Below are 27663 nucleotides of genomic sequence, written 5' to 3' on the forward strand. Positions count from 1 at the left end.
CAGGCTGGGTCAGGGCAGGCTCAGCGTGGACAGCAGCAGGAATTTCCTCTTGGAAAGGGAGGTCAAGTGTTGGAATGGGCTGGAGGAGTCCCCATCCCTGGAGGTGTCCAGGGAAGGCCTGGACGTGGCGCTCAGGGCTCTGGGCTGGGGACAAGGTGGGCATCGGCCATGGCTTGGACTCGATCTTGGGAGGCTTTTCCAACCTCAATGGCTCTGGAATTCTGAGACTCCAGGGAGAGCCCCAGGGCAGAAAGATGAGCAGAACACGGCCTTGGTCCTCTCCTCGAGCACGAGGGGCTCCTGCAGCATCTCTACTCTGGGGGAGCCCCCGAAATCAGGCAGCAGAGCCATCCCCGCCTGCACACGCACCCTGAGCTCGGCGCAGGGCAGAGCCCTCTGGGAGCATCCTGGGAGCTTCCCAGGACTCGGCCCTGGTCCCACGGCCCTGCCAGGCTCTCCTCCCCCTGCCACGGCAGCACAAAGGGAAAGGCTGCGCAGCTCACACCTCGCTAATTGTTATTTGTGATACACCAGTAACATTTTAATTAATCTGAAGTCTTCAGCATAACAGCCACCCAAGGTACAAAGCTAAACCAGAATAAACAGGGCTTGATTAAATCCATAATTAATGTTCCACTAAACCCGGCATAAATGAATATTAATTAGCAGGAAGAGTCTGCAGTTTGGCATCTCCTGTCATTATCAATTTATCCTTTCCATTGGCATTCCTGGCTTTGGAGCAAATTATCCAACCTTTCCTCCACAACCACAGAGTGGCTGTGGGAGGCTGGGCTGGGGGTTCCGTTCTCCCCCCTCCACAAGAAGCTGCTCCCAGCCTGGAAACAAAGCCAAAGGCATTGCCAGGACCAAACCAGCTGAGCACTAAAAAGGGCTCAAAGTCCATAAAACAATTCCCTGCTGGTGATAAAAGGGGAGCTCATCCCCCGCCGGCACGGGAGGAGAGCAGGGATGGCGCCTGGGAGCAGTTTAAGCACCAGAGAAAGGGAATTTAGGAAGAGTTTGGGGTTGGAGTGAGGATTCAGAGCAGCTCCAGCCCATCAGAGGCACTCGGGCAGCTCGGAGACCCAACAAGGTGAGAGTGGAGCTCCCTCCTGCATCCCGGCCCCTCCCAGGGATGTGGAGCTGTGTGAAGTGTTATAAAGGCACTGGAAGGATGGAAAACCCTTGGGAACGACCTGGATGCCTCTGTAGGAGGGCAGAGGGCTTGCAGGGAAGTAGAGGGAGCAGCAGACACGGCACCAGAGCCAGGAGCTGCTGCCAGAGGAAGCTGGAGAACAGAAAGCTCTGGAGAGAGCCCATGGAGCCCTTTCAGCGCTTTTTAAGCACTTCCAGAAGATGATATTCCTTAGAAGAGCTTGGAAAAAAGATGGAGAGTGGCTTTTTACACAGGCAGCTCATGATAGGACAAGGGGGAACGGCTTGAAAGGGGAAGAGGGAAGACTTCGATAAAATGTTAGGAATCAATTGCTCCCTGTGAGGGTGGGGAGGCCCTGGAATAGAATTCCCAGAGAAGCTGTGGTTGCCCCATCCCTGGAAGTGTCCAAGGCCAGCTTGGAGCAGCCTGGGACAGTGGAAGGTGTCCCTGCCCACGGCAGGGCTGGAATGGGATGAGCTTTAAGGTCCTTTCCCACCCAAACAATCCCATGACTCCCTGAGGAGCACGGAGCGATTTTCCCAGGCTCGGAGCATCCCCAGCATCTCCCAGCCCGGCACCTCCCGCCCTCCCCAGCGCGAGGAGTCCTCACCCTGCAGGAGGCTGTGCTAATTATGGACGGGGCTGTAATTGAGGCAGAGATTCCCGTGTTTCCAAACCCTGCCTACAACAGGAAGCGGCAGCGGCAGTGCTTGTGCTGGGAAAGCAGAAGGAATTCAGAGCCCCAAATTGCTGCTCACCTGATTTAATCACAGCCTGAATTATTTATCCACAGCCTGAATTATTTATTAGGGCACAAGCAGTGCTGGCACCCTGTGCCTTGCGGGGCTCTGCCTCTGGAATTTGGAACCTCGGGGGTGACTTTGTACAAATCCCCACGGAAAGGAGGGTGTTGGTCAGGGCTTTGTCATTGCTGAGCGGCCCCAGTGTCACCAGCAGCACTGTGAGGCTGCTGAAAAGCCACCAGGAAAGGGCAGGAGGGGGATTTGGGGGTTAAAGCTCAGCAGGGACAGAGCCAGCACTGAGCCGAGCCTCCAGGCCGGAGCTGGGCCCTCACTCTCACACCTCCCTGGGGACGAAGCTTGAACATGGTGACCTTTAAGATGCAAGAGAGCATTTCCAACCCTGTCACCACACAGAGGTGGCTTTGTGCTGCTGGAGGAGCAGCGAAAGGGCAGCTCAGCGCCTCAGGGCCGTGTCAGCTCTGACCTCCTGCCACGGGTGACACTTTGGTCACCCCTCTGCAGAACTTTCTCCTTCGGCTGGTGACAGACAGGAGTCCCCATGCCAGGCAGGAGGTGCCACCTTCACTCCCTGCCACCTCGTTTGAGGGATGAAATCCAATCACACTTCACTCAGTGCAGATATTTCCCCTTCATTTTTGGAGCGTGTGGCTCATTTAAAGCTCCTTCCTCGCCTCGTCTGCCAGGCCTCTGCCTCCCCCAGCACCACCCGGAGCTGAACTACAGCACCCAAATTATCCACCCGTAATTAATTAGAAGAAGAGGGATGAGGAGGGAGAAATGTTTTGCTGCTGCTGACCAACTGGAGCAGGTTAATGCCCAGGAACAGCTCGTGCTGCTGATGCACGGAGGGGCAGCAAATCATTAACTCTCAGCTTCCTACCAGGATAACCAAACCCAGCCAGCTGCCCGCCCAAGGGTGGCACCAGGAGCACCCAGAGGTGCCCACAACCGCTGGAGGGAGGCAATTCCCACCCCAGGGGCAGCAGGAGGCTGGAAGGGGCAGAGGAGGGAACAGCCAGGAGCTCTCCACGTGTTCCCTTGGATTTTGTCAGTCCCAGGGAAACGCAGGAGCTGGGATTCGACACCAACCCCGGAGCCTTCTCACCCGGGAAGGCTGTCTCTGATGGAATTTGGGATGGGTGTCCTGGCACTGGACAAAAAACACTCTCAAGTCACCAAGCACAAGGTGACGTGTGAGGTTCCAGGCGAGCCCCGAGCCCAGCAGCTCCTCGCTGCCAGTATCCAGGGAAAACACGGCTCTTCCCAAAGCACTCATTGCTTCTTCCCAGATTTACAGATCCAAGTTATGCAGAGAAGCCTCTCCCCATTCCAGTCCAGCCTCCAACCTGAGCCAGGCACAGGGCAGAGAAGGGAGAAGGCAAAGGCCAGGGAAGGAGAAGGGCAGGAGGAGGGAGGGAGGAGAAACCAGGAAAGGAGCCCTGGAAAATGTTGCCTTATTTTATTTCCAACACCCCCAAGAACTGCAAAGCAGCCAAACGTCCTGAGCTGTCCCAAAGTGATCTCATCATCTTCTGATCACCTCTTTCAGCACCACAAAGCCCAGCCTGGCAGGACTCAGCCCTCCAGGAACCCCGGGCTCTGAAATTTTCCACCCTTTGTCCAAATCCCTGCCTTGAAATAAACCCCGATTTCCCATTCTCCAGCAGAGACTCGGCGCTCTGAAACGCACCTCTTGCTGTTCACAGACACGAGAGAGGCTCAGAGGGAGCACAATTTGTTGCCTTCCCAGCGTCACCTTTCCCAATATCCCCTCGGGAATCACAATTCCCACCCACGCCGGGTTGGCACGAGCCAGGCTGCAGCTGTTCCAGGCTCCCCGAGCCCCCTCCCCACGGGGGCTCTGCTGCCAAGGCCTCACGTGGCTCAGCCCCACAGGATCTGGAACAGGATCCCTTCCAAAGGCGCCCACTCAGCGAGTGCCATCTGCCAGGGGGACAGAGGAGGGGATCCGTGCGATGCGCGCGGGCCGGGGCCGCAGGGGTGACCCGCGGGGCTCACCTGGGATGTTGTGGATGGTTATAGCCAGGATCATCAGCATAATCCTCCTCCAGCTGCTGCTCCCGGCCGCGGGGGCTCCGTCCCGGGCGCCGGGAATGCCGGGGGGCCCTCGGGCAGGGGGGCCCCGCTCCCCTCCTCCTCTGGTAGGGCTCCCCGTTCTCAGCCTTGTCTGGGGACAGAAAACACCGGGGTCAGCCAAGGGGGGCACAGCTGGACACAGCTGGGCAGCTCCTGCCTCCCTTCCCAGAAGGAAACAGCAAGGAAAAGGAACACCACCGACCAGAGCAGGGGGTCCCCACGCTGCAGAGCCCAGGGAGACCCCGAGGCAGAGCCAAGTTCCTCCTCTGCCTCCTCCTCCTCCTCCCAGGACCTGCTCCTGGTCCAGCCCAGCTCACAGCCAGCAAAGCTCCAGCCTGGCTGGGCCAAGCTCTGGGGCTGGTGAGGAGGATGAGGGTGAGGAGGGTGATGGAGACAGAGCTGCTGAGACCTTTCCCCCCATCCCAAACCTGTCAGGGCTGCAGTTCCATTGCCTTTGCTGATGAAGGAAAACCCCCCAACACTTCCTTTGGATTTCATCCCTTCCCAAAACAGGGGCACTGAGCTGTTTTTAACCATTATTTCTTCCGCTACCCAAAACATTTGCCCTTTGCATCTCTGGGTAGCTCCAGGCTCTCCCAAACCTCTGCTCCCAGCAGGACTGGTGCTCTCAGCTCTCTTCCAATCAGTTCTTTGGAAACACACTCCAAAAACCTGTGCCCAAATCCGGGTTGGGAGGGGGTGGAAGGATCCAGGCAAAGTCCCCCCATTGCCTTCAGCAGGAACAGGGCGAGAAATGAGGAGCTCAGATTCCTCAGCCTCCCCCAGCCACGGCTTCCAGTCAAAGGTTTGACCCTCAGACACCGTAATTCTCCCCCTCTGGATTTAGATCATTCCCCCTCCCGCTCCTTGACCCCCCAGCTCCAAGGTTTTTTGTCTGGACAGTGCAAGGAGCTGAAATCATTTTGCTGGGATGCCAGTGCTGCCGTGGCGTTTGGAAGCAGGATGGTGCTGGCTGGCACATCACACATCACCCAGGCTGTGCTGCCAGAGCCAATTAAGCACCCGAGCACCACGGGGCTCATGCAAATCGAGGGGTGTCACCTTGGGAAGGCAGAGGTGTTACCAACACTCCACATCGTGCCAGCTGAAACACAGAACCAGGCACCTGAAGGCTTCCCAAAACAGTCCTCGGCAGCACAGGGAATAAGACCAGGAATTTCAGGTGTTTTCACACAATCATCCAGGTGGGAAAAGACCTCCAAGCTCATCGAGTCCAACCCGTGACCGATCCCCCCCCTTGTCCCCAGGGCACTGAGTCGTTCCTTGGACACCTCCAGGGACGGTGACACCTCCCTGAGCAGCCCCTTCCAACGCTTTTCCATGAGGGATTTCCAGCCTGCACCTCCCCAGGCACAGCTGAGGCCACATCCCCTCGAGTTTTGGTACCACGAAGCGGGTGAAAGACAAAAGCTCCCCTGGGCAGCAGCGGGCGCGGGTGGCTTCCCTCGTGTCCCCTCCCCTGGGACAGCAGCAGCCCGGGCTGGCCCCAGCAGAGAGCCGCTGTCAGCGTCACTGTGCAAACACAGCCAGAGGCTGCCCAGACAAATATTGTCCTTGTCACCGGCCATACGGAGCCAGCCACTCGCTGGCCCCAAACGCCAGCCCAGCAGTGACATTTGGTGGCAGAGCCTCAGCTCCGCTCCAGCCCGCGGGGACAAGGATAAATGTTTTGTTGGAAGCAAGACGAGGACAAACAGATCCCGTGGAGCAGCCTGGCCACGGCACTGTGGGAATGCTGGCACCGAGACCCCTGGCAGAGGGGCGGCCACGGCTGCGGCCACGTAGGGATGAAATTCCCTTCTCGCACCAGACCTCTGCGTTAATTTAATTGCTTGGCACAGGTCCCTGTCCCCACAACCAGCCTTGTCCTGAGCTCACCCTGCCCAGGCCCCAGCGCTGACCCACAGACTGGACAGAGCACGGATGTGGGGTCACCCAAATCCCCAGCTCCCTGTGGAGCCGCAGCCTGCGTGGAAACCAGGCTGGTGTGGGATGCAGAGGGGGCAGGAATCCCTCTCCGGCACCAAAGGATTTCCAGGGAGAGGATAAAGGGATTTATGGGACAGTTAGAGACAAGAAGTTACCTTCAAGTGACCAAACCCCAGCGCTTCTCCCTTTGGAGGAAGCACCCAGTGATCCACAGAACACCACAACAGCCAGGGCAGATTCTCATGGAATCATAGAATCCTGGAATGGTTTGGGTGGGAAGGGACCTCGAAGATCAACCAGTGCCACCCCTGCCCACCTCTCACTGCCCCAGGCTGCTCCAGCCTGGCCTTGGACACTGCCAGGGATCCAGGGGCAGCCACAGCTGCTCTGGGAATTCCATCCCAGCCCCTCCCCACCCTCCCAGCCAGGAATTCCATCCCAAAATCCCATCTAATCCTCCTCTCGTTCAGTCTGAAGCCAATCAACAAAACCAAAAGCCTGGCCCAGCCCCGTTCCTTCACTGCCACCTCCTCAGGTGCTCAGTCCCAGCTCACTTCTATCAGATTAACCTTGTTAATTATTATTTTATATCTTATGTATCATTTATAATTAGTCTGCTTCCTCCTACTGGGGGAAAAATGATGAAAATTTGCCTTTTCCAAGGATATCTGAAGCCCCTCCAAGACCAGTGGTGACAAAGGACGGGGGGATGCCACAGGGGTGAGGAAAACAGGGAAAACCTGTGGGAATGAAAAAGAATTGGTGCAGCTTTTCCAGGGAAAGTGCTGAGGGTGGGGTTGGGAGGGACAATCTCACCACAAAATCGCCTCTCCTATAAAGGATCCCTGGAAGAGAAGAACATGCTCTGATATGAGAAACAAAATACTGACTTTTTCTGGTTTGTAAAATTGAATAGAAGCACGTAAGATAACGATACAAACTGTCATTGCTAACATCCTTTGAAACTGACCCCTCCATTCTTTTACCTGTATTTGCTACGTCTGCGGAATCTGCAATCGGATTAAAAGGTTCTGGAAAGAGCTGAAATGCTGTCTGACCACAGCTCCACCACTTGAGGAGAACCTTCTGCTGTTGGAATATCTGATTCCCATCTTTTGGCTGCTTGGTTTTGCCACATTATTACTGATTTGTGGGTCCTGCCTGAACCACCAGCAAACACCGGGGATAAAGGCACCGACAGCCGGAGCAGGGACACAACCCCGGCATCGTTTTCCCAGGAGCGTCACACGGAGCCTGGTCAGGGGATGGGCTTCACTCCCACCTGCTGCTGGAGGAGATGATAAAAAGGAAAGGATAATGACAGTGCAGCGATGCCACCACTGCCAGCACACACCCAGGAGCATTCCCAGCTGGAAACGCCGGGCTGGGGGAACAAAACAGTCATTAGGGATAAGCACGGGCTTGGCTGGGAATCAGGAAAGCCTCAATGGCAAATTGGAGTGGAGATAAGAGCAGAACAAGGGCTGGGCTGTAAAGAAGAGCTGACACCACAGACAGGCTGCTCCCAGATCCGTGCCAAGACAATTAGGTGGCAAACAACTCTCTGTGCCACAGACGTTGTTTTAAATCCTGTTCACAAAAAGTCCTTTAGATATCCCACTCCATTTATCATTATTGAATTTCTTTGTAAAGCTGCAGGGCAAAGATTCTGCCAAAAGTTTAATTACATGTGTGCATTTTTCATATCCTCTGCAGCCAGCGCTGGAGAAAAGATAAATGGCTCTGAGCGTGGCTTAAACTGCTGCTGAAGTGAAAAAACCGACTGGCTCCTTATCAGCATGTGAAATGGCTTTTTATTTCTGATTATTTCTTAATGAAAACTGTTTGCATTAGCCGTGAGCTCAGCTCTGGTGCACAAACAGACCGAGGCGCTGTTGACTCTGCGCTCCAAACCCCTCCTCCTGCACTCCCTCAGCTCCCAAATCCAAACCACAGCCCCTGGAGCTCTCCAGATTTTCACCACACCTGCTCCAGAGCCCTTCTCCTCCTCCCCACTTAGGTCTGGCTTTAACCTCTCCTAAGCCCTGGAGTTCAGAGTGCTCCGGGCTGCTCAAATTCCCCCTGGCAAAGCTCTGCAGCCCCTCTGAGGTGGTTTAAGAGCGGTTTTAGTCCCGGTTTAGCTGCAAAGCCCCTGCAGACAGCCCGGGGGGCAGGAGGGGCTGGTCCCCTGTGGCACAGGCTCGTCCTCCAGGCAGCATCCCTGCATCTCCTCTTGCCATGCTGGAACAAACTCACTGAGGACAATCTGGAGCTTCCCTTGGCTGGAGATGCTGGAAGGAAAACCATTCCCAGCTCCTCCAAACCCCTCCTCCACCTCTCCCCCATCGATTTCCCCATCCACTCCTTCCAGCAAGGCTCTGCCTCACCAGGAAGCTGTCCACGGTCAGGGGAGGGGTCTCCAAGCCCGGGGGCTCCAGGGATTCTTCCTTCAGCTGAACTTCCAAGGGCTGAGCCGGCTCCCTGTTTGGATTTGTCGGCTCCCATCTCCGAGGTGTGGGAGAAGGGGAGGAGAGGCAGTGCCGAGCACGGATGCACCGCAGACTGATTAAAATCCATAATTAACTGCTGCTTGCTGGCTGTTGGTGACAATTATTTGGTGTTGATGAATATGGGAAAGGCAGAAAAGCCTCGAGTGTTCTCCTGCTGTGCAATTCCAACTGCGCCCGAGCTCCAAGCTCAGGTAACACCTGGAGGGAGCAGCGGAGCAGCGCAAAAGCTGCTCCCAAATTCCTCCACAAGCCCCCACAACACCCCCCACCCTCCTCATTCCCAGCACCTGCAGCTGGAAATCCGGGTTATTGCTGTCCCAGGAAAAGCAGGAGAGCTGAACAGCTTGGACTGACCCTGGTCGGGGCATGGGGAAGGGGAGAAGGAACAATTCCCTAAAGAAGATGCCAACATCCCCTCCCCAGGAACACAAAGGAATGGCAGTGAAATCCTCACCCTTAACGGCTGAGATAAATCAGAATCTCTTGGAAAATCTCTCTCCAGTTCCTGGAGGCTCCCCAGACAATCCCAGCCCCGTTTCTCCTCCCCACAAGCCCTGGATGCTCCGGTAGCTTTGGGCAGATGGAGGAAATGGGGCCCTCAGGATTCACCCACCTGGGCTGCAGCTCCTGCTGTGCCACAGAGGGATCGGCACCAGAGAGGGGAAGCTTCTCCATGGATCCATGGAGAGCCTGGATGAGGGATCCGAGGGGAACCAGCCCGGGAAGGAGCATCTCTCCCACATCCAAGGGCTGAGGGGGGCCGGGGAGGGTCGGGAGCTCCATCCCCTGGCACACCCCACACACAGCCCCGTGTGCACCACCCCCCTCTCCCCAGCCTCTCCTTTTCCTGCCTTTTGGAGCACGAGGAAGCCCCAGAAGAGGAACTGGATCAAAATCCAGAGCCTTGGGAACTGGAGCCCCACAGGATCCCAGGAGTGCTCCACACTCGCCCTGCTTCCCAAGGACACCAGCCATGCCTCCCCTCAGCTTTCCCTGGTTTTAAAGGCTTTTTCCAAGGATTTCTGGCAGCACTGGGGCTGAAGGCATCGGTGCCACTGCTCTCCCTGTGCCCCTCAGGAACCAAAGCCATTCCCCGCTGGCATCTCCACCAAAAAGCTTCCCCACATCCTTGTTTTCCTCGTCCTTTTCCCACTGCAGCAGGAATTCCAGGGAGCACAGAAGGGCCTGGATGCTGAGGAGCAGATGGGTGTTAGGGAGCATCTGCTGCCACACAGGAAGCGCTGCTCTTATCTCCCACCTCCAGAAGAGGTTTTAATTACTGCCAGTAATTAAGCACAGCACGTCCTGGGGGATAACTGCCAGCCCCTCGCAGACAGGTACAGGGAAAGCTGCATCCCACGGGCTCCCAGCCAGGTGCAATCCTGGGATCCACACCTCTGTCAGGTCTGACAGCACAGATCCCAGCAGACCTGGAAAGGAAACTGCCAGGGAAAAGCTGCTCCTGTAAGGAATGAGCCCCCAAAGCTGGGAAAGTTCCCCAGTTCTTGGGAAGCTTACGCTCAGAGAACAAAAATGCTGGAGAAGAGGCTCCGTGGAGCTGCCCAACTATGGTCAAAATAAGGATTTCTTTTTAAAAATAGCTTTTATTTACCGCTAGGAAGGCTCAGGGTGCTTGAGCAGAGAGCACGGGCTTCCCATGCTCCAGAGCCCGGGGATTCAGTGGGAATGGGACACCAGGACACCCCAGTGCAGGGTGTGTGGCTGCAGCCACGGAACAAATCCACTTCCCAGCATTTCTGCTGGATCAAAGAGGTGCCTGCCTGTGCTGAGGCTTTCAGAGGAGGATGGACACAGAGTCAGGGCTCAGGGTCTGTCAGGGGCCTTCACCCAGCCCAGCGTGCACAGGGGCTCTCAGCAAAGGCTGCTCCACCCAGCGGGAACGACTCCCACGGGCTCCCAGGGACTGGGTTAGTGCTGGGATCTGGCTGGAGCTTGGAGGCAGGAGGGTGCTGGAGCACCAGCCCGAACTGTGCCAGCACCAGCAGCTCCCTCCTGCACCAAACCAGGCCGTAACCACCGAACACAGGGAGCTCAACACCCAGATTCCTCCAGAATGGCACTTGGAGCACAACACCCAAATCCCAGCTCAAAAAATCACTCGGAGCACAACACCCAAATCCCACCCCAAACATCACCCAGAGCCCGACACCCAAATCCCACCCCAAACATCACCCAGAGCCCGACACCCAAATCCCACCCCAAACATCACCCAGGGCCCGACACCTGAATTCCAGCCCAAACATCACCCAGAGCCCGACACCTGAATTCCAGCCCAAACATCACCCAGAGCCCGACACCTGAATTCCAGCCCAAACATCACCCAGGGCCCGACACCTGAATTCCAGCCCAAACATCACCCAGGGCCCGACACCTGAATTCCAGCCCAAACATCACCCAGAGCCCGACACCTGAATTCCAGCCCAAACATCACCCAGAGCCCGACACCTGAATTCCAGCCCAAACATCACCCAGAGCCCGACACACAAATCCCACCCCAAACATCACCCAGGGCCCGACACCTGAATTCCAGCCCAAACATCACCCAGAGCCCGACACCCAAATCCCACCCCAAACATCACTCCAGGAACAATCCAGCCTGAAAAGAGCCCCAGAAGCTTCCAGCACTGCCCCGAGCTCCACAGTGGGTGGGGGAAATCGCCTCAGCAAGGCACAGGACCTCGTGGTGACGCTGCCACCAGGGCTGCTCCCAGGGCAGGACGGAAAGGCAGGTGCCAGAGGTGGCACAGCACGTGGTGACAACGCACGGCACAGCCGAGCTGCTGCTGGTCCCTGCGGTGCCCCGGGCTGGCAGCACACCGGACTAATTCCCAAAGCCTCCCTGACCTCACAGCTCCGTGTCTGAGGATTAATTCCTCGGGCAGGAGCGGTGGCACCACGCTCGGTGTCATTACATGCACCAGGTCCTTCTAAGCAAACTAATTCCTGCTCCCTTCCAAGAGCTCCTCAAAGAGCTCCCAGTAGACGAAGTGCTTGGCTGAACGATTTGAGGCTGGAATTTTACACAGCCCAGTTAATTTAATCACTTCATTTCCGAGGGCTGAGCCACGCTCGCGTCTCCCAGCCTTGGCAGGGAACAGCTTCTGATGGGAGCGGGATCAGACACGGAGAATCCTCTGAAGGAACCCGGGAAAAATTCAGCCTCATTCCCCACTTGAGATGAAAAGTGGGATTTTATCAGGAGCTGCGAAGGAGCCAGGCAGCAGCAGGCTGGGATGGGAACGCTGCAGCCGGGGGGACGGGGTTGGTGCTGCTCCCCCTGAGCTTGGCAGAGCCTTCTCCTGCCATTCCCACAGGATGCTGCCACCGTGCCAGCACCCCCAGGAACACCCGTGCACAGCCCAGCCGTGCCTCCTGCCCTGGGAGGCTCCGGCACTGCCCCCACAGCCCTGAATTAATCCATTTATTGCCACGCTAGTCCCGGCTCATCTTCCCCGGGCCCTTCCCTCCTGCCTGTCCTTTTTTTAATAACTCCATGTTCCTAAAGTATGGAAATCCATGGAGCAGCAATTCGGGCTGACACAGGCACCAGGAGCAGCTCTCAGGACAAACACAGCCCCCCTTCCCAGATGTTGGAATCCCAGAACAGAAGCGTGGTTATTCCCACATTTCCTCACAGCACTTCCAAGACACCAAACCAGGGACAGGACGAGCAGCTCAGTTCTTGTTCTCCATAATCCCTCCCATTCCTTCCCCCTGGCATTCCCACTGTCCAGAGGCACGTGCTGCTCCTTTCATCCCGAAAGGACACAGTGGATTCAGCTGGAAAAACTCTCTTTGCATATTAATTAAATTAATCCAAAAATGAAAATAAATTAATAAAAGCATTAGATGCCGGGGGTTTAGGTGGAGATGGAAGTGGTGCCCATAATTATGGAATGGTTTGGGTGGGAAGGCACCTCCAGTTCCACAGGGACACCTCCCACTGGCCCAGGCTGCTCCCAGCCCCAATGTCCAGCCTGGCCTTGGGCACTGCCAGGGATCCAGGGGCAGCCACAGCTGCTCTGGGAATTCCATCCCAGCCAGGAATTCCTTCCCAATATCCCATCCGACCCTGCCCTCTGGCAGTTTAAAACTCCTTCTCCCCAGCTCCCTGCAAGACAATTCCTAGAAGGAATTCCTCCACTCCCGGGTGGCATTTGCTGCTCAGCAGCTTCCAGTGCTCTGGGACAAAACCACAGCTGGAGAGACACATCTGGAGCTCCCATCCTCATCCCCCGCCCAGCACAGGGAAACGGCACCAACATCCCCAGTCCGGGGCTGGCAGGGCCGGGCACACGCCTGGGAAAAGGGGCCCCTTCGGAGCCGGAAAAATAAAACAAGGAATCGATTTCTGAGCAAAATAAAGGAAGTGCTCCTTTGTTCTCAGCTCTGGGACTTGCAAAATCAATCCCAGCTCCCTCTGGAGGGACAAGCAGATTGGATTTTTGCCTGTTCTCCAGGAATAACCAAAGCATCAGGCTGCTTCCAGGAGCACAATCACGTCATCCACGGAGACGGGTGGGATTGGGAGTGGGATACCCTGCTGGTACCACACCCCCCTCGAGCCCCAGAAACGAATTCCAGCAGAACAATGGGATTTTTGCACACAAACTGGATTTCAAAGGAATTGTGGGATGGGAAGAGACCAGGACAGCCTGGAGAGGAGCTGTGGTGGGACCCCACCTCATCCCTCCCATGGGATATTGAGCAGCCACATCCCTGAATCCCCCACAGCGGGGCTGGATCCCAACCAACCCCATGGGGAGGAGAGCAGGAGATTCCCCATCTCCCACCTCAGAGGAGCAGGAAAATCCTGCAGCAGGAAAACACCGACAGGGAAGGAAATGGATCTGAAGAGAGCCCTGCTGGCTGAGCAGGAGACACTTCCCACATTCCTGCCAGGATCCCGGTTTTATTCCGAGTGCAGCTCTCTCCAGCCCTGTTCAACATTTCATGGTCCTATTTTAGGCTGTCCTTGGGATAAAAGCAGCGAAGCAAGGCCGGGGCTGGGAGGATTCGGGAAGAGGCTCCGGCTCAGGGCCTGGGATTTCTCCTTCCATAAACTCTGATTTATGGATCTGGGATGAACTCCTGTCAGTGGCTCCAAAGGGAGAACTCCTGTCTCTGGCAGAAGGAGAAACAGGCTGTGGCTCCAGCCCAGAAATCCGGGATGGCTCCAGGGGGTCAGGGAGCAGTGGGAAGGACACGCCACCATCCCAGGGGCTGGACAACATCTGTCCCCACAGAGGGGACACAAACCATGCTCAGCATCATCCTCACCCCAATCCCAAATCCATGGGGCTGCTCCAGGCACAGCCCTGGAGCTGGGAGAGGGCAGCAAACATCACCCCAAAATCCATTCCATAAAAAACTGGGATCGGAAGCACCCCTGTGTTTATGGCAGAAGGAGCTGGGCTCATTCTTCTCCTCAGAATCCAAAGCAAATGGATGTCCCTGAGGCCGAGGTGGGAATGCAGGGATGACTCAGCCGGCAGAACGGTGCTGAGCGGCCGGGAATTCAGCTGGGAAGCGCACATGGAACACAAACCCTCCTCCTTCCCTTTGCCTGGTGTATTTCCATAAAGGATCCCTTAAAACAGCCTTGAGCTGCCTTCCCATGGAAAAGCCCTCAGCATCCCAGGCTGCTCCTGCTCCCAGATCCCTGCCCACGGGATACGGATGTGTCTGAGAATCCCAGACCCAAACCAGGAAAACGCCGACAGGGAGCAGGAAATGATGGCTATTTTGCAGGGATTTGGCACCTCCCTGGGCACAGCCAGTACCCCATAGCCACCTCACTGCACCCCAGGATCCACCTGGAAAAGGAGGGAATCGTGGAATATTTGGGCTTGGAAGAGACCTTTAAGCTCATCCAGTTCCACCCCACGGCCACGGGCAGGGAATTTTTCCCTATCCCAGGTTGCTCCGAGCCCCATTTCAAACAAAAATCATGGAATTCCCTCTTCCCAGGCTGGAACACCGGGGAGTGCCCCCATTCCCACCCTGGAGAGGGATCCCAGCGTGGGAAGAGCCCAGCAAACATTTCCCTGATAGATTTTAAATCCCAGCATCTCCTGTAGATGCCCTGAATTCCCTCCCAGCTCCCGGCTACGGGAAGGCACCAGGGCCCAGCCCCTCGTTCAAAGGGAAGCGACGCCCCTTGGCAGCCAAATAAATAAACGAGCCCCGTTTTAATTACACTTAATTGGGAATTCAGCGCTGCCTCATCCCCACTTCCAGGCAGTTCACACCATCTGCTGCCGCAGCTCCATCCCAGGCCTTTGAAGGGAAGCAATCCCAGCTTTGCTTCCCCTCTCCAGAGGCCCCCGGGGTTGGGGTTTTATCGCTGAGCATCACCCGGGAGGGGGAAATTGGGGCCCGGGCTGAGCTCGGTGCTGCTGGAGGAGCCCCAGAGGGGCCGGGATCTGCTCGGCTCTGGGCCTTGCAGATAACACAGGGTCAGAGATAAAGGGGATTGCTTGAAGCTGATGACAAAACACAGGAGGAACCAGCAGGTTTTGGAAAATAAAAATAATAAAAATAATAAAAATAAAAATAGGAAATAATAACAAATAATAACAAATAATAACAATAATAACAATAACAAATAATAACAAATAATAACTAATAATAAATAATAACAAATAATAACAAATAATAACAAATAATAACAAATAATAACAAATAATAAAATAAAAAAAAATAAAAATAAAATAAAAATAATAAAATAAAAAATTTAAATAAAAAATAGAAAATCTAAAAATAAAAATAAATTTAAAAATAAAAAATTAAAATAAAAAATTAAAATAAAAAATTAAAATAAAAAATTAAAATAAAAAATTAAAATAAAAATGATAAAAATAAAAATAAAAAAACAATAAAAATAAAAACAATAAAAATAAAAACAAACCAAAAATAAAAATAATAAAAATACAAAAAAAATTTTAATAAAATAATAAAAATAATAAAAATAGAAGAGGTTTTTCTGTGGAGGGCCCAAGGAGCTGAGCACGGACGCTGCTGTCACCTCGCCCCTGCAGGCAGCCAGAGGCCACTGGTGCCGTGCCCAGGAGATGGGGACACTCAGGGCACACGCTCCCACCACTGCAGCCCTCCTGCCTTCCCAGCCCGCTGAAAAACGAGGCTGGAACAGCACAGCTCGGGATCTCTGCTGCAGCTGCTCCTCATCCAAACCCACACATCCCGCCCCCAAAGGGGACAGCCCCACCTCGCTCATCCCGCCCCAGCCTGGCCCTGTGCAATTCCCGTTCCAAGCGTTCAATCGAGGGGAAAACAACCAGGAGCCTCAGGAAATCCCACCCAGTTGGGCCGAGTGGTGCCTGCCCCGTGTTGGGCTGAAATAAAACCTCCCTGACGGCCCCAGAGGGATGAGCTGCGGTGGGCAGGATGTCTGAGCAGCTCAGCCACCCCGCAGCCTCAGCACAACTCATTTCAGGGGTTATTTATCCAACAGCTCTCCTGGCGGCTGCACGGCCTGGGATTGGATGCAGGATGTGCCACAAACCCGGCAGAAGGGCTCCCTCCACCCCCCCATTCCCATATCCCAGCACAAAACCCGTTTGATCCATGTCCCCCGGGATCCCCGGATGGATTTGGGATGCAGCACCGGGCAGGCTGGAGGCAGGGGAGGCAGAGCAGCTGCTCCCGAGCTACAAAAGGGAAGGAGGATGAAGGGGGGGATGATCTGAGCCAGGGTTCCCTCATCGGGAACGGCACCAGCAGGAGCTCCCTTCTCGGCTGGAGAGGCTGGAATTTCAGAGGAGATGAATCCATAAAGAAAAGAAATGACCTGAATCCACTGAAGAGGCCAACAACGCCTCAGTCACAGCCTTGGTGCTCTCTGGCAGTGGGGACTCCGAGCAGAGCCCTCATTCCCTCTGCCCTCACAGAGCTTCTGCCTTCCAGGATGGAAAAATCCCCCTGGAACCATGTGGAACCTCCTGCTCCAGCCCTGGGCACTGGGGACACCAGCCCTGATCCCCAGGGAGCAGCTGGAAGCCGTGGCCAGCCCAGGGCTGGGAAGATGGATCAGATCCCACTACTCCAGGGGCTCCCAGTGGTGTCCAGAGCCAGGACTGGGGGGCACTGGGGGCAATTTCAGGGTGGGTTGGATCAGGAAGAGGCCACGAGGCCCTGCACAGCTCAGGTGGGTGCAGACTCTGCCAACCCCAGCGGGCATCACCTTTCCTTGAGCCAGGGGAAACCTGGGGGAAAAGCAGCCTGGGAAAAGCAGCCTGAGATTTTTCCAGCAAAAACGATGATTTGGAATGGCCCTAAAATCCCCATTCTGCACCAGACTCCCTCCGAGGCTCCTCCAAAATATCCCCCGAGCTTGGATGTGCCCTTGGCACATCCCTAAATATCCTTATCCAAGGGGCAGCTCCATCCCAGGGCACCCCCCAGCTCTGCAGAGGTTTAAGGAGGAATTACAGGACAAACCTCCCAGCCTCACTGAATTAAGGAACATTTCAGAGCAGAAATCCACGAGCCCCACTGAATTAAAGGATAATTAGAGTGAAAACCCCCCAGCCCCACTGATTTAAAGAGCAATTAGGGCACAAATCCGTGAGCCCCACTGAATTAAAGAACAATTAAGACTCCAAACCCAGCAGCCCCACTGAATTAAAGAACAATTACGGTGCAAAGCCCCCAGCCCCACTGATTTAAAGGGTAATTATGATCTAAACATGGCTTTCAGCTCAACAATCAATACTTGTATCTGGGAGAGCTTCCTGGTGGGAGGGGGGAGCAACTAAACCATTGATTTTTCGGGAAAAGGCATATTCCATCATCCTGTGCCATATACCACATACAAGGGGATAAAAGAGAGGCCTGGACATGAACAACGCTCTCAGGACACCGGGAGCTGCAAGGGAAACGTGTGGAAATCGAAATCAAATGGGAAGGAAATCACAGCAAAAATCACACCAGGGCCAGGCACTCAGGGAAAGGAAAAAGGATCCCAGCTCCCAGGGAGGGTGAGCTCTGCCCCAGCAGCTCCCCAGTCACTGGCACCCAGCTCTGGTTCAAACTGGTGTGTGAGAGCAAAACCAGCTGGGAGACCTCGCCCCAAATCCCAGCCAAGATGGGAATTTACTCATTTTCCCAGAGCAGAGGGAAATTCATCCATTTTTCCAGCTCCACAGAGGGCCCAGGGGTGCCGCTGGGTGCTGTCACCCCCCAGCAGCTCAGGAGCCCTTTGTGCAGCCTTGCCAAGACCCCAGATGCTTTTAGGGAATCAAACCCCAGCCCAAGGTGCCCCCCAAGAGCAGCTGAGGAGGTTTGGGGGTGCTCAGAGCTGAGGAAGCAGAAGCAGGGCCAGGGTGGGCCCAGCACCCAAAGCAGCACCAGGCACAGGGGGAAGAGTCAAAATCCCAAAGCAGCACAGGGGCTTTTCGGGCCTGAGTGCATCCTGCAGGGAAGGAAGCACCTGCAAGGGGGCCACAACCAGGCAGACAAGCCCTGTATCTTTAAATAGTTCTGTTTCTGTCTCCAGGCCATGGTCAGACTGCTCCACACAGACCCCCGAGCCTCAGGGCCACGTCAGCGCCCTCAGGCCTCCATTTTGGGATTGCTCCCATCCCGTTTCCCACCTCACACCCTGCACCCACGCCCATCTGCGCTGGCACAGCCGGGCAATGGCTTTTTCTTCACTTCCCTGTCCTTACAGCGTGTGTTTAGTGGGAACCTGGGGGATTGCAGCCCCTTTTTTGTGGCTGCAGTTTCCTGCCTTCCCCTCAGAGCAGCGCCGCTGTTCTCCCCACAGCTCCCAGCTCCTGCTGCCCTAATGCTCAGTGGCTGCTGCAGCTCCCGGCTCTCGTTCCACTGCCCCAAAGCTTCCTTAGGGTGACTTCAAATTATTCCCATTCCCATCCAGCTGAGGAAGCATCTCCAGAAAACAAATAAATTCTTGTGCTGGCTGAATGGAGCCAAACCAAGCTCCACTCCAGGGGCTGCAGCAAACCAATTGTTGGTTTGGTTTAATAAACCTTGAAATCTCAGGCCTGCCCCAGAGCAGCTGCACTGGAGTGAAGTTTCTCTCAAGATTTTCTTGTGCTAATCCCTCTCCCAGCCTCTGGAATGGGGCTGAGCCAGGATTTCAGCCCTCCAGCTGCTCCCAAACCACCCTGGGAAGGTTCAGGTTGGATGCAGACACATCCCTGGAGAGATTCCTCACCCTGAACGCCCTAATTTAGGAGGGGTTTCTGGAGAGCTGGTGACAGCAGCAGTGTCACACGTAGGTGCCACACTTGCCCGTCCCACTGTCACCCCTGGGCACCACACAGGAGCCACCAGAGCTGCCAGGGATGGGGAGGATTTCCTCAGGAATTTCTTTTATCCAGAATTAAACAGTCTCTGAGGTGCAGCCAGGAAATTAAAGCTCCTTGATAATGGGAAAAGGCTCCTCTGAATGGCCAGAAACCCCACAAAAAACCTCCCTGCAGCTCCCAGAGCACGGGGCCTCCCCAGCTCATCACTCATCAGAGTTTAATCAGGCTCCTGGCTGAACAAATCCCCCTGGAGTTAAAGACTGGCTACACGACACACAGATCCCACCTCCAGAGCCCCTGGACACAGCAGAGCTCACCCAGGGCCAGGCTCTCTGCTGGAAGGCCACAGGCTGGCAGTTCCTGAGGGATAAGGCTGCTGCAGCTGGAAATCCTAAATCTCATATCCAGAATAAGCTGCTCGCGGTGGTTCATTCACTGCAGGCTGGGACTGCAGAGCTGGGTCCTCTACAGGTAAATCCAAGAAGCAAAGGACAGCAAACACCAGGCGGCTTTTAGCCCTGTAAAGCCAAAATTCCTGATCCCAGGAGCAAGGCAGTGACTGGAACGAGGGGGGTACAGATCTCTGACTGAAGCAGGCATTTCATCACTTCAGGAGGAATTATGGGCCCCCATTTCATTTATTTCTTTGGAGCTCTGGGTCCATAAATCCACATTTAGTCCGGACTATAAAAGCCAAGCACAGAACCCAGGCTGACAGGGATGGTCAATAACCATTTGAAAAGCTTCAGAAAGGGGCATTAGGATGTTTTTTAATCAATACAGACACTGCCACAGGCATTTATCACCCAGGCTGCCTCTGAAGCCTCCAAATGAATTGATGGCTTGTGAAAGCAGCAGTTTTCCGGAAGCAGCACGGTGTGAACGTGTCAAAGTCATTGCAGGCAGAGCTGCGATGGTGGAAAACTGGGGAACATCCCGTTTTTAAGGAGGAGTTTCCTGTTATATAAGTTACAAAGGCTTAATGAACCTTTTGGATGCACACAGGAGGCTCTGGCTGAGTGAGCCCAATCAATCCCGAGGGTTTGGATCCATCATTTCTCCCTCACGGCCGCTGCTTCTCCTCAGGGAGGGAGGGAATGAGGAGAAAATTCCCAGGCTGAGCAGCAGCAATCTGGCCATGCTCCTGAGAGGGGAGCTGGGCACTGCTGGGCAGGTTTTCCTCTCAGCACAGATCAGGACAAAAAAGCTGGGACAAGGCTGGACGTCCTCAAACCAGGTGGTCCATCCAGAAGAAACAGGGAAAACGGGGAATTTTTTGGCTCTAAGGACAAACCACACTGATGTGCTGCCTCAAACATCAGCGCCCAGCCCAAAATTCAGCTCCTGCTCTCTCCTGGTGCTGGTTCCCAAGGGGTTCTGCCTCCTCTTATCGCCCCAGCTCCTTCCATCACACTTCAGTGCTCTGATAAAGAGATGCTACATGAGCAGCTTCTGCTTCCTCTCCTGTGCAGCCCCCTCTGGCAGCCCTGGTGCACAGAATCATCCTTTGGAGGGGAAAAATACGGCAAAAATTGGCAAAAATGAGCTTGGGAGAGTGGTGGTGCTGCTGAAAGGGGCCCAGCGGGTCCTGGGGCAGCACAGGAGGGACCCACAGCAGGGCTGGCACTGGGGCATCCCCAGCCCCTGCGCCAGGGCTTCCCCAGCCAAATCCCCACCTGGGCCTCAGATTTGATGCAGCAGCTCTGATTTAAGGGGGAAAAATACAATTTCTACGCGATGAGGTTTGCGTGTGGTGCCCCCAGAGCTCCCGGCTCATCTCAGTAACAAGTTTAACAAAATTTCATTTCTCACGGACGCTGTTGCAAACGCGGGGTTCTTCTTCCAGCCAATAAATCCGTCTGGATTTACTCCCTGAGCAGCCAGGCAGGGCTGCCAGGGCACCATTTCCTAAATCACACCCTGGCAAAAGCCAACTGAGTCACGACAGCCAGCCCTGATTCCCTTCAATAACATCAGCGACTCCACGCTCCTGCAGCCAGAGGCACAACAGACACCAGGAGCAGGGAATGGGCTGGGTGGGAAGGGAAATTCAGGATGATCCAGTCATGGGCAGGGACACCTTCCACTATCCCAGACTGCTCCAACCTGGCCTTGGATACTGCCAGGGATCCAGGGGCAGCCACAGCTCCTCTGGGAATTCCATCCCAGCCCCTCCCCACCCTCGCAGGGAAGGATTTTGCCCTCACAGGGAAGAATTTCTCCCTGATACCAATGCAAACCCACTCCCTGTCAGTTTGAAGCCGTTCCTCCCTGTCCTGTCACTCCATGCTCCTGTAAAACCTCTCTCCAGGAGACAGACACACATCCCTGCCTCTGGGGTGGATGCTGAGCAGCAGAGATGCTGCTGCTTCTCCTGCTGCTTCCCCAAACATTTCTTTGCACTTTGGGTCAGCAGCCAGCACAGAAATTCCCACTGCCCTTTCTTCCCTGGAGCCGGAGCTGTGCCGGGCGCTGAGGCCGCTCCCGGCTGGGCACCAAAGGGGTCTCTGGGCTTTTATCCAGCTTCACACCCACACTGCTGCACCCTGCTCTGCCCCAGCACCTTCCCAGAGCTCTCCCAGCTGCAGTGGAGCAGCGAGGATGTTCCCGGGGAGCGGAGGAGGCTGCTGGGAACAGCATCTCCCACTCGGCTCCGGAACGGCACCGCTGAATCAGCGGCTGGAGGCTGGGCCGAGGCATCAGCTGCTCCATATCCAGCTGCCCTGAGCCACAGCTCGGGTTTCCAGGTGCTCTGCTGCCTGTAAATCCTTTCTGGGAACTGCCCCAGAACACGGCGCTGCCCTGGCAGGGTCAGGCCTGGCCTCAGCCCCACGCTGACCCTGCCCCGGGCGCTTCCTCTGGATTGAGCGTGGAGGACCCAGCAGGATGGGCTGTCCCGAGCCCTGGCGCTGCACAGAGGGGCTTAGGAGCGGGGCAGGGAGGGCACAGCCCGCCCAGGGCATTCCTGGTACCATTCCTGGTACCCCAGAGGGCTCCACCAGCACCCCCAGCGAGGCACAAACCCCCCTCAGCCTCATCCATTCCAAGGCACAGAAACACAAATTACAGCCCTTGCCTACCCCGAGCTGGCAGAGACAAGGTTGGATTCTCTCTCCCTTGGAGTAATTAAAGCCTGGTAATTATCCCACTCATCAAACAGAGTCTAGACAGACTCCTCAGTGCAATTCAGGGTGAATCCATTTCCCAGGGATACGTGCACCTTACTCCAGGCACCCACGAGGCACAGGCAGCTTTTTGCAACTCCCAAAAAGTCTTATTTCAATCAGCACAGGCTGGAGAGGGGCTGGAGCACCAGGGAGCAGAGCCCCAGCAAACACAAGTGTGGAAAACCGAAGGATTTGAGATGAAGGGGAAGAACAATCGGTTTGGGTTGGAGGGAGCTTAAAGCTCATCCCGTTCCATCCCCTGCCACCAAACGCCTTCCACTAGCCCAGGCTGCTCCAAAACGCTGCTGATTGAGAGGGAAAAAAAAGCAGAATGAGGCTTTTTTCTCCCCCCAGGGCAGAAGAGGGACAGGTCTAACTCGAACCTTTCCTCCAGCTCCCTCTCCCTAGGTCTGAAGGAAACCTCCCGGCTTGGTGACAGCTCCCAGGATCCCAGCTCTGAGTGCGAGCACACTCCAAACCCTCCCACAGCCAGGCTAAAAATGCATTTCCAGCTCCACAGGAGACCTCAGACAGTCAGAAAGGGCCCTGGAGACATGCAGGATTCCACATTTTCCAGCCATCCTCATCTCAGCTCCCTGCTCCTCACCCCCATCCATCCCCAGGCACTAAAGACAACGGCAGAACAAGGCAGCTGCTGCTTTGGGATTTTCCTTTGTTTTCACAGCTTTAGCGATTTAAAAAGATGTAAATATGAAGGAAGGGTCAATGATTCAACAGTGATTAAGCCTGAAATATTCCACTTAGTACCCATTAGACTTTGAAAACACCCATTATGCTCCCAGAGCATTCCCCAGAGCCCAGGCACTACCCAGCTCTGGGGAAAGCAGCTTTCTTGGAAGGCTGGGGGGTATCTTGTGAAAATCCCGAGTTTATTTCAGTAGAAAGAAAGGGGGAGGAAAAAAAAAAAGAAAATAGAAGAATTAATGTATTGTAGGTTCTTAATACCATTTCCCCAGAGAGAGGAATAAACAACAAAGCCTAATGGAAATTTTCTATTCCCAAAACCATTTGCACTGTTATTGTCTGCAGCTAAAAGGAGACGAAAACATAAAAACCTCGGCAGCTCGAGCTGCTGAGAACTGCAGCGCTGAGCACTCCTGCCTTCCCTTGAAGGATGAAATGAAAGCGCACCTGAGACGGGACATTTCCACCTGACAAAAACATCGAGCCCCCTGCAGCTGCCTCCGAAGGACTCGGAGAATGCAAAGCTCATTGCACTGAGCACAAAACATCCTCCCATCCCTCTGGAAAAGCCCAGGCTGGTGTTTCAGATCCTGAGGATTTGCAGCACTTTAGGAAACGTGTAATTAAGCAATGTGGTTCAACAAAAGAGGCTGATTTGAGAGGGGAGCACTGCTACTCCTTGCAAAGGGAAGGAGCATTCCTTCAAATCAATCTGCTCCCAACTGCACTCGTGATGCTCTAAACCACTATTGCAACCAAATAATCAGAGGAGAAATAAAATTAATTTACTAAATTACATTTGCTTTGTCTCCTGGAAGGCTGCTGAGAGGAGGAAGAGCCAATTGTGCTGTCTCAGGGGACGTGTCCCCACCACCCACCCCAGACGCGCCCTGAGGCTGGGGAACCCCAAAGAGGTGCCCAAAATTCCTTCTTTAAAATCTGTTAAAGGAGGAAAGAGCTGCCAGCAGGACCTTGTGTTCCACCTCTGGCTGCTACAATTGGATTCACCTCCGGAATGAGGAAGGACAGGCAGGCCCAGCTCGGACTGGGGAGGCCACGAGGGGCAGAGGCAGAAGGGGGCAGGGTCAGCAGAGCCCACGCTGGGAACAATGTGAGTAGAGCCGAGGATTTCACTCCCCCAGCACAGCAGAGAGCTCCTGATCAATAATTCACGGCCCAGACAGTGCAAATGGCTTTGAGAGCTGGAGGAGAAACCGAAGGAATGGTTTTCGGGATAAGAGGCAGCAGAGGGACAGACCCGGAGAGGGACAGGAAGGAGCCCTTGGCATGGGCGTGGGAAAACCCCTGGAATTTCAATCCCATCCGTGGCAGCCCCGGTGCCAGTGGAACAGGGGCACTCTGTGGGTGGTATATGACAGGATGCTTGCCTGGGTGGAGCCCAGCTCTACCTATCCGGATGGACAGCTCGCTCCCGACGTCCCAGCCAGGCGCCTGCTCCTGCTTTTCCTTCACGGCTCGCTGGTCACAGCTCAGGGCCAGGGCGGCGTGGGAAGGGCCAGTGAACCCCTGCAAGGCAACACAGACACATCAGGACATCCCAGAGCTGCCCCTCAGCCTCCTCCCAGCCCCATTCTCTGGCATCAGGGGGCTTGGGATTGATTGGGATTGGTTGGGATGTGCCACAGCAGCTTCTCACCACTGCTCCAAGATGTGTCATTCGCGCTTGAAAGGGACCCTAAAGCCCATCCAGTGCCACCCCTGCCATGGCAGGGACACCTCCCACTGTCCCAGGCTGCTCCAAGCCCCAATGTCCAGCCTGGCCTTGGGCACTGCCAGGGATCCAGGGGCAGCCACAGCTGCTCTGGGCACCCTGTGCCAGGGCCTGCCCACCCTCCCAGCCAGGAATTCCTCCCCTGTGTCCCATCACTGCAGCTCCTGATAAAAAGGAGTCCAGGCTGGTGTTTCTGGATGTCCTCAGGTTCCTCAAACCCACCTGGAGCTACAAAACCAGGAGGAACCACGGGATTAGAGGCACAAGAGCACAGCTGGGAGAAGGGAAGGTGTCCCAGGGCCGTGATTTGTGACCTGGTGTCCCCAGCTCTGCCCAGGGAGCAGGACCCCCAGTCCCCTTCTCCCTGCAGGGCTGGGAATCCGCCCCCAGGAGCACTCACAAGGAGGAATGTCCAGGCTGGGATCACCTGGAATCACCCCCAGGAACAGGGGTGCAGCTGTTGGGTTGATGGCAGCAGAACAAACCAGCACCCCTGAGCCAGGCCGGTAACAGGAGCCTCCCGGTGCGGGTCAAAAAACCAAAATAAAGGTTAAAGATGAATAACTCAATTGTCTCCTCTCCCTCATTTGCATAATGAGCCTGAGCAGGGCTATTAATACTGATCACAGATCTGCAGCTCAGCCAGGGAGCTCTCACCTCTCCTAACCCAGCACCTCCAGCCTGAGGAGCTGGGATTGAATCCCTCTAGAAGGTGGGAGACCCTCCCCTCCCACCACAGCTGCAGCTCCGTGCCAGGATCACCTGCAGCAGCTGGGAGAGCACGGAGGAGTTCCCCAGCAAAACCTGGATGAGGAGACACAGGAGAGGAAGAGGGGAACCCCACTTGGATAAGAATGAAGGTGAATCAGGGGGAGGAGGGGGAAGCTGAGGTGAAATGATTTGCTAAGAAGCCGTTTGTTAGAAGCAACGCTTACAGCTTGCCCAACACTTACTGTGCCCACCAAAGCAGGATGAGAAGATAGGAGACTATTGATAAAGGGAAGGAATCTTGATCAAAGATCCTGGTTTTAACCTAAAACTAACTTAAATCAGCCTTGAAGCTTGGACTTGGGCCAGGGACATAAAGAGCATGCACAGGGAAGCAAGGTGAACAGTTCAGCATGAGGAAAACTCTTACTTCATCCCAGAGACCCCTGCCCACAACCACCACTGTGCAAGCACAACGCGGATGTCAGTGACCTCTGGGCGGGTGGCAATGACCTCTGGGCTCATTGTAACACAGGCAAGGCTAGGCAGGGCTAGGGAATGACTAGAAGGGACTGGGAATGGGAGCTCAGGGGCTCCTCCTGCTGCAGGGTGGTCTCCCTAAACAAGGAGGGAGTCATGGAATCGTATCACAGAATCCCGGAATGGTTTGGGTGGGAAGGATCTCATTCCACCCCGACACCTTCCACTGGCCCAGGCTGCTCCAAGCCCCAGTGCCCAACCTGGCCTTGGACACTTCCAGGGATCCAGGGGCAGCCACAGCTTCTCTGGGAATTCCACCCCAGCCCCTCCCTACCCTCACAGGGAAGGATTTTCTCCCAATATCCCATCCATCCCTGCCCTCTGGCAGTGGGAAGCCATTCCCTGTGTCCTGTCCCTCCATCCCTTGTCCAAAGCCTCTCTCCCTCTCCATCCTTGTCCGGTCTTCTCCTGCTAAACCCAGACTGATTTTCACCTCTGGAAAGGGAGCAGCATCCCGAAACACCAAACCCAAAGCGATCCCCACAAACCTGCGCTGAGACAGAGGCAACTTCAGCTGGATTTGGGAAGGCCAGGTCCCCTCCCTGCTGCCGGGGACAGTTTGTGACAATGTTGGTGACCTTCAGGAAAGCACAACCGATCCCAGCTGAGGCTGCTCTGAGTCATCCCAGCCCGGTGCCGGCAGGAGGCCCTTAATTGGAACGCGTCAGTGGGTTAAAAAACGTTGCAAAGGGAAGAGGAAAGGCAACTGGCGTTAATTAGTTCATGGCAGTAATTAGCGTCAGCTGAAATAACCACAGGGGTTGATTACTGCAAAAAGCGAGAGGCAGGGAGAGATTTGGACAGGAAGAACTTGGAGGAAAACTATTCTGGGATGTGGGAGTTCCCACTGCACTTCTCTGCTCCTGGAGTGACAGGGGAGAAGTTGTGGGGTTGGCCTGGTCCTGCGTGGAAGAGAAAATGAGGGAAAAAATATCCTTTATATAGGGAAAAAGGTGCCCTTTACGTGGGGAAAAAAGGGATCCTTTTTGATAAAAAAATGGTTATTCTTTTAGATTAAAAACAAAAATGTATCCTTTTAGGCAAAGCAGGGATTTGGGATCCCACCCCCCTGCCCAGCAGCCTCGTGGCCAAGATTTTAATGGATCCGAAGCCAATTTGAAAAAGAATTGAAGAGTGAGCGACACCTCTGAGAAATAATCTGCTCTTGTCCTCCTGGCCAAGGGAGGGGAACAAACTCACAAAGAAATAGTGATGGACTGGGAGAGATCTGGGGAGATCACTCAGTCCCAAAGCTGCTTTTCCAGGAAAGTCAGGGACGCTGCTCCTCCTGTGCAAGATTCTAACCCCGAAACACCAATCGTGGAGAAAGAACAGAATCCATTTCACTGCTTTCTTTAAAATCAATATAAAAACAATATTCCCAACTTGTCCAGGAGCAGACACAGAGATAAGGGATGATAAGGAGCCTCGGTGGGATGGGGCCCAGAGGCTCCTGTTTCACACTGGATACCTGATAACGCACAGAGATAACAGAGCAGGGACCAGCAGCAGGAAGGGAAGAGGAGAGGGTGGCTCAGGGCTGCTCCTGCACGCCCAGACAGAGCCCAGGGCAGCGATTCCCCCTTCCCACGTGGAGCATCTCCAGCCCCACGAGCAGCAGGAAGGAGCCCTGGAGCTGTGGCAGCGCTGCTGTGGGGATTGGGAAGGAAAGGTGCACCCACAGACAAAAACCCCGGCGTTTTCCAGCAGATCTGCTCCAGGAGCAGCTCCCACCTGGCTGAGCCCTCCCTCATGCCAGCAGCAGCCAGAGTCTTCCCTAATAACTGCACCAGGGAAGTTAACTGGGGATCAGGGAAGGCTGGTCTCGGTTTATCCGCAGCTAATGGCACATCGTGGCGAGGACGTTTGGCTCCCTGCTAATTCTCAGCGCCTCGGAGCGCTCATCATTCCTGGGAACTGCAGGCAGCAGCTTTCAGCAGCAGCCTGGCAGGCAGGGGGAGTAACTCACCTCCCTCTGTGTCACCCCGAGCGTGGGGACAGCCCTGGGGTGCCCCTGGAGC

General features: G+C 55.0%; 1 protein-coding gene across 1 annotated transcript in view; it reads right to left on the minus strand.

Annotated features, from left to right (window-relative positions):
* The window catches only part of SLC39A11 (solute carrier family 39 member 11), a 70928-nt gene that overhangs the window by 26620 nt on the left and 16645 nt on the right, over positions 1 to 27663 (minus strand). The window contains 3 exon segments of the mRNA XM_039562184.1: positions 3940 to 4042; positions 4044 to 4108; positions 24072 to 24189. Of these exon segments, the coding sequence (XP_039418118.1) occupies positions 3940 to 4042; positions 4044 to 4108; positions 24072 to 24189 (286 nt within the window).

Source organism: Corvus cornix, chromosome 18, assembly GCF_000738735.6.
Source record: "Corvus cornix cornix isolate S_Up_H32 chromosome 18, ASM73873v5, whole genome shotgun sequence".
NCBI classification, from domain to species: Eukaryota; Metazoa; Chordata; class Aves; order Passeriformes; family Corvidae; genus Corvus; species Corvus cornix.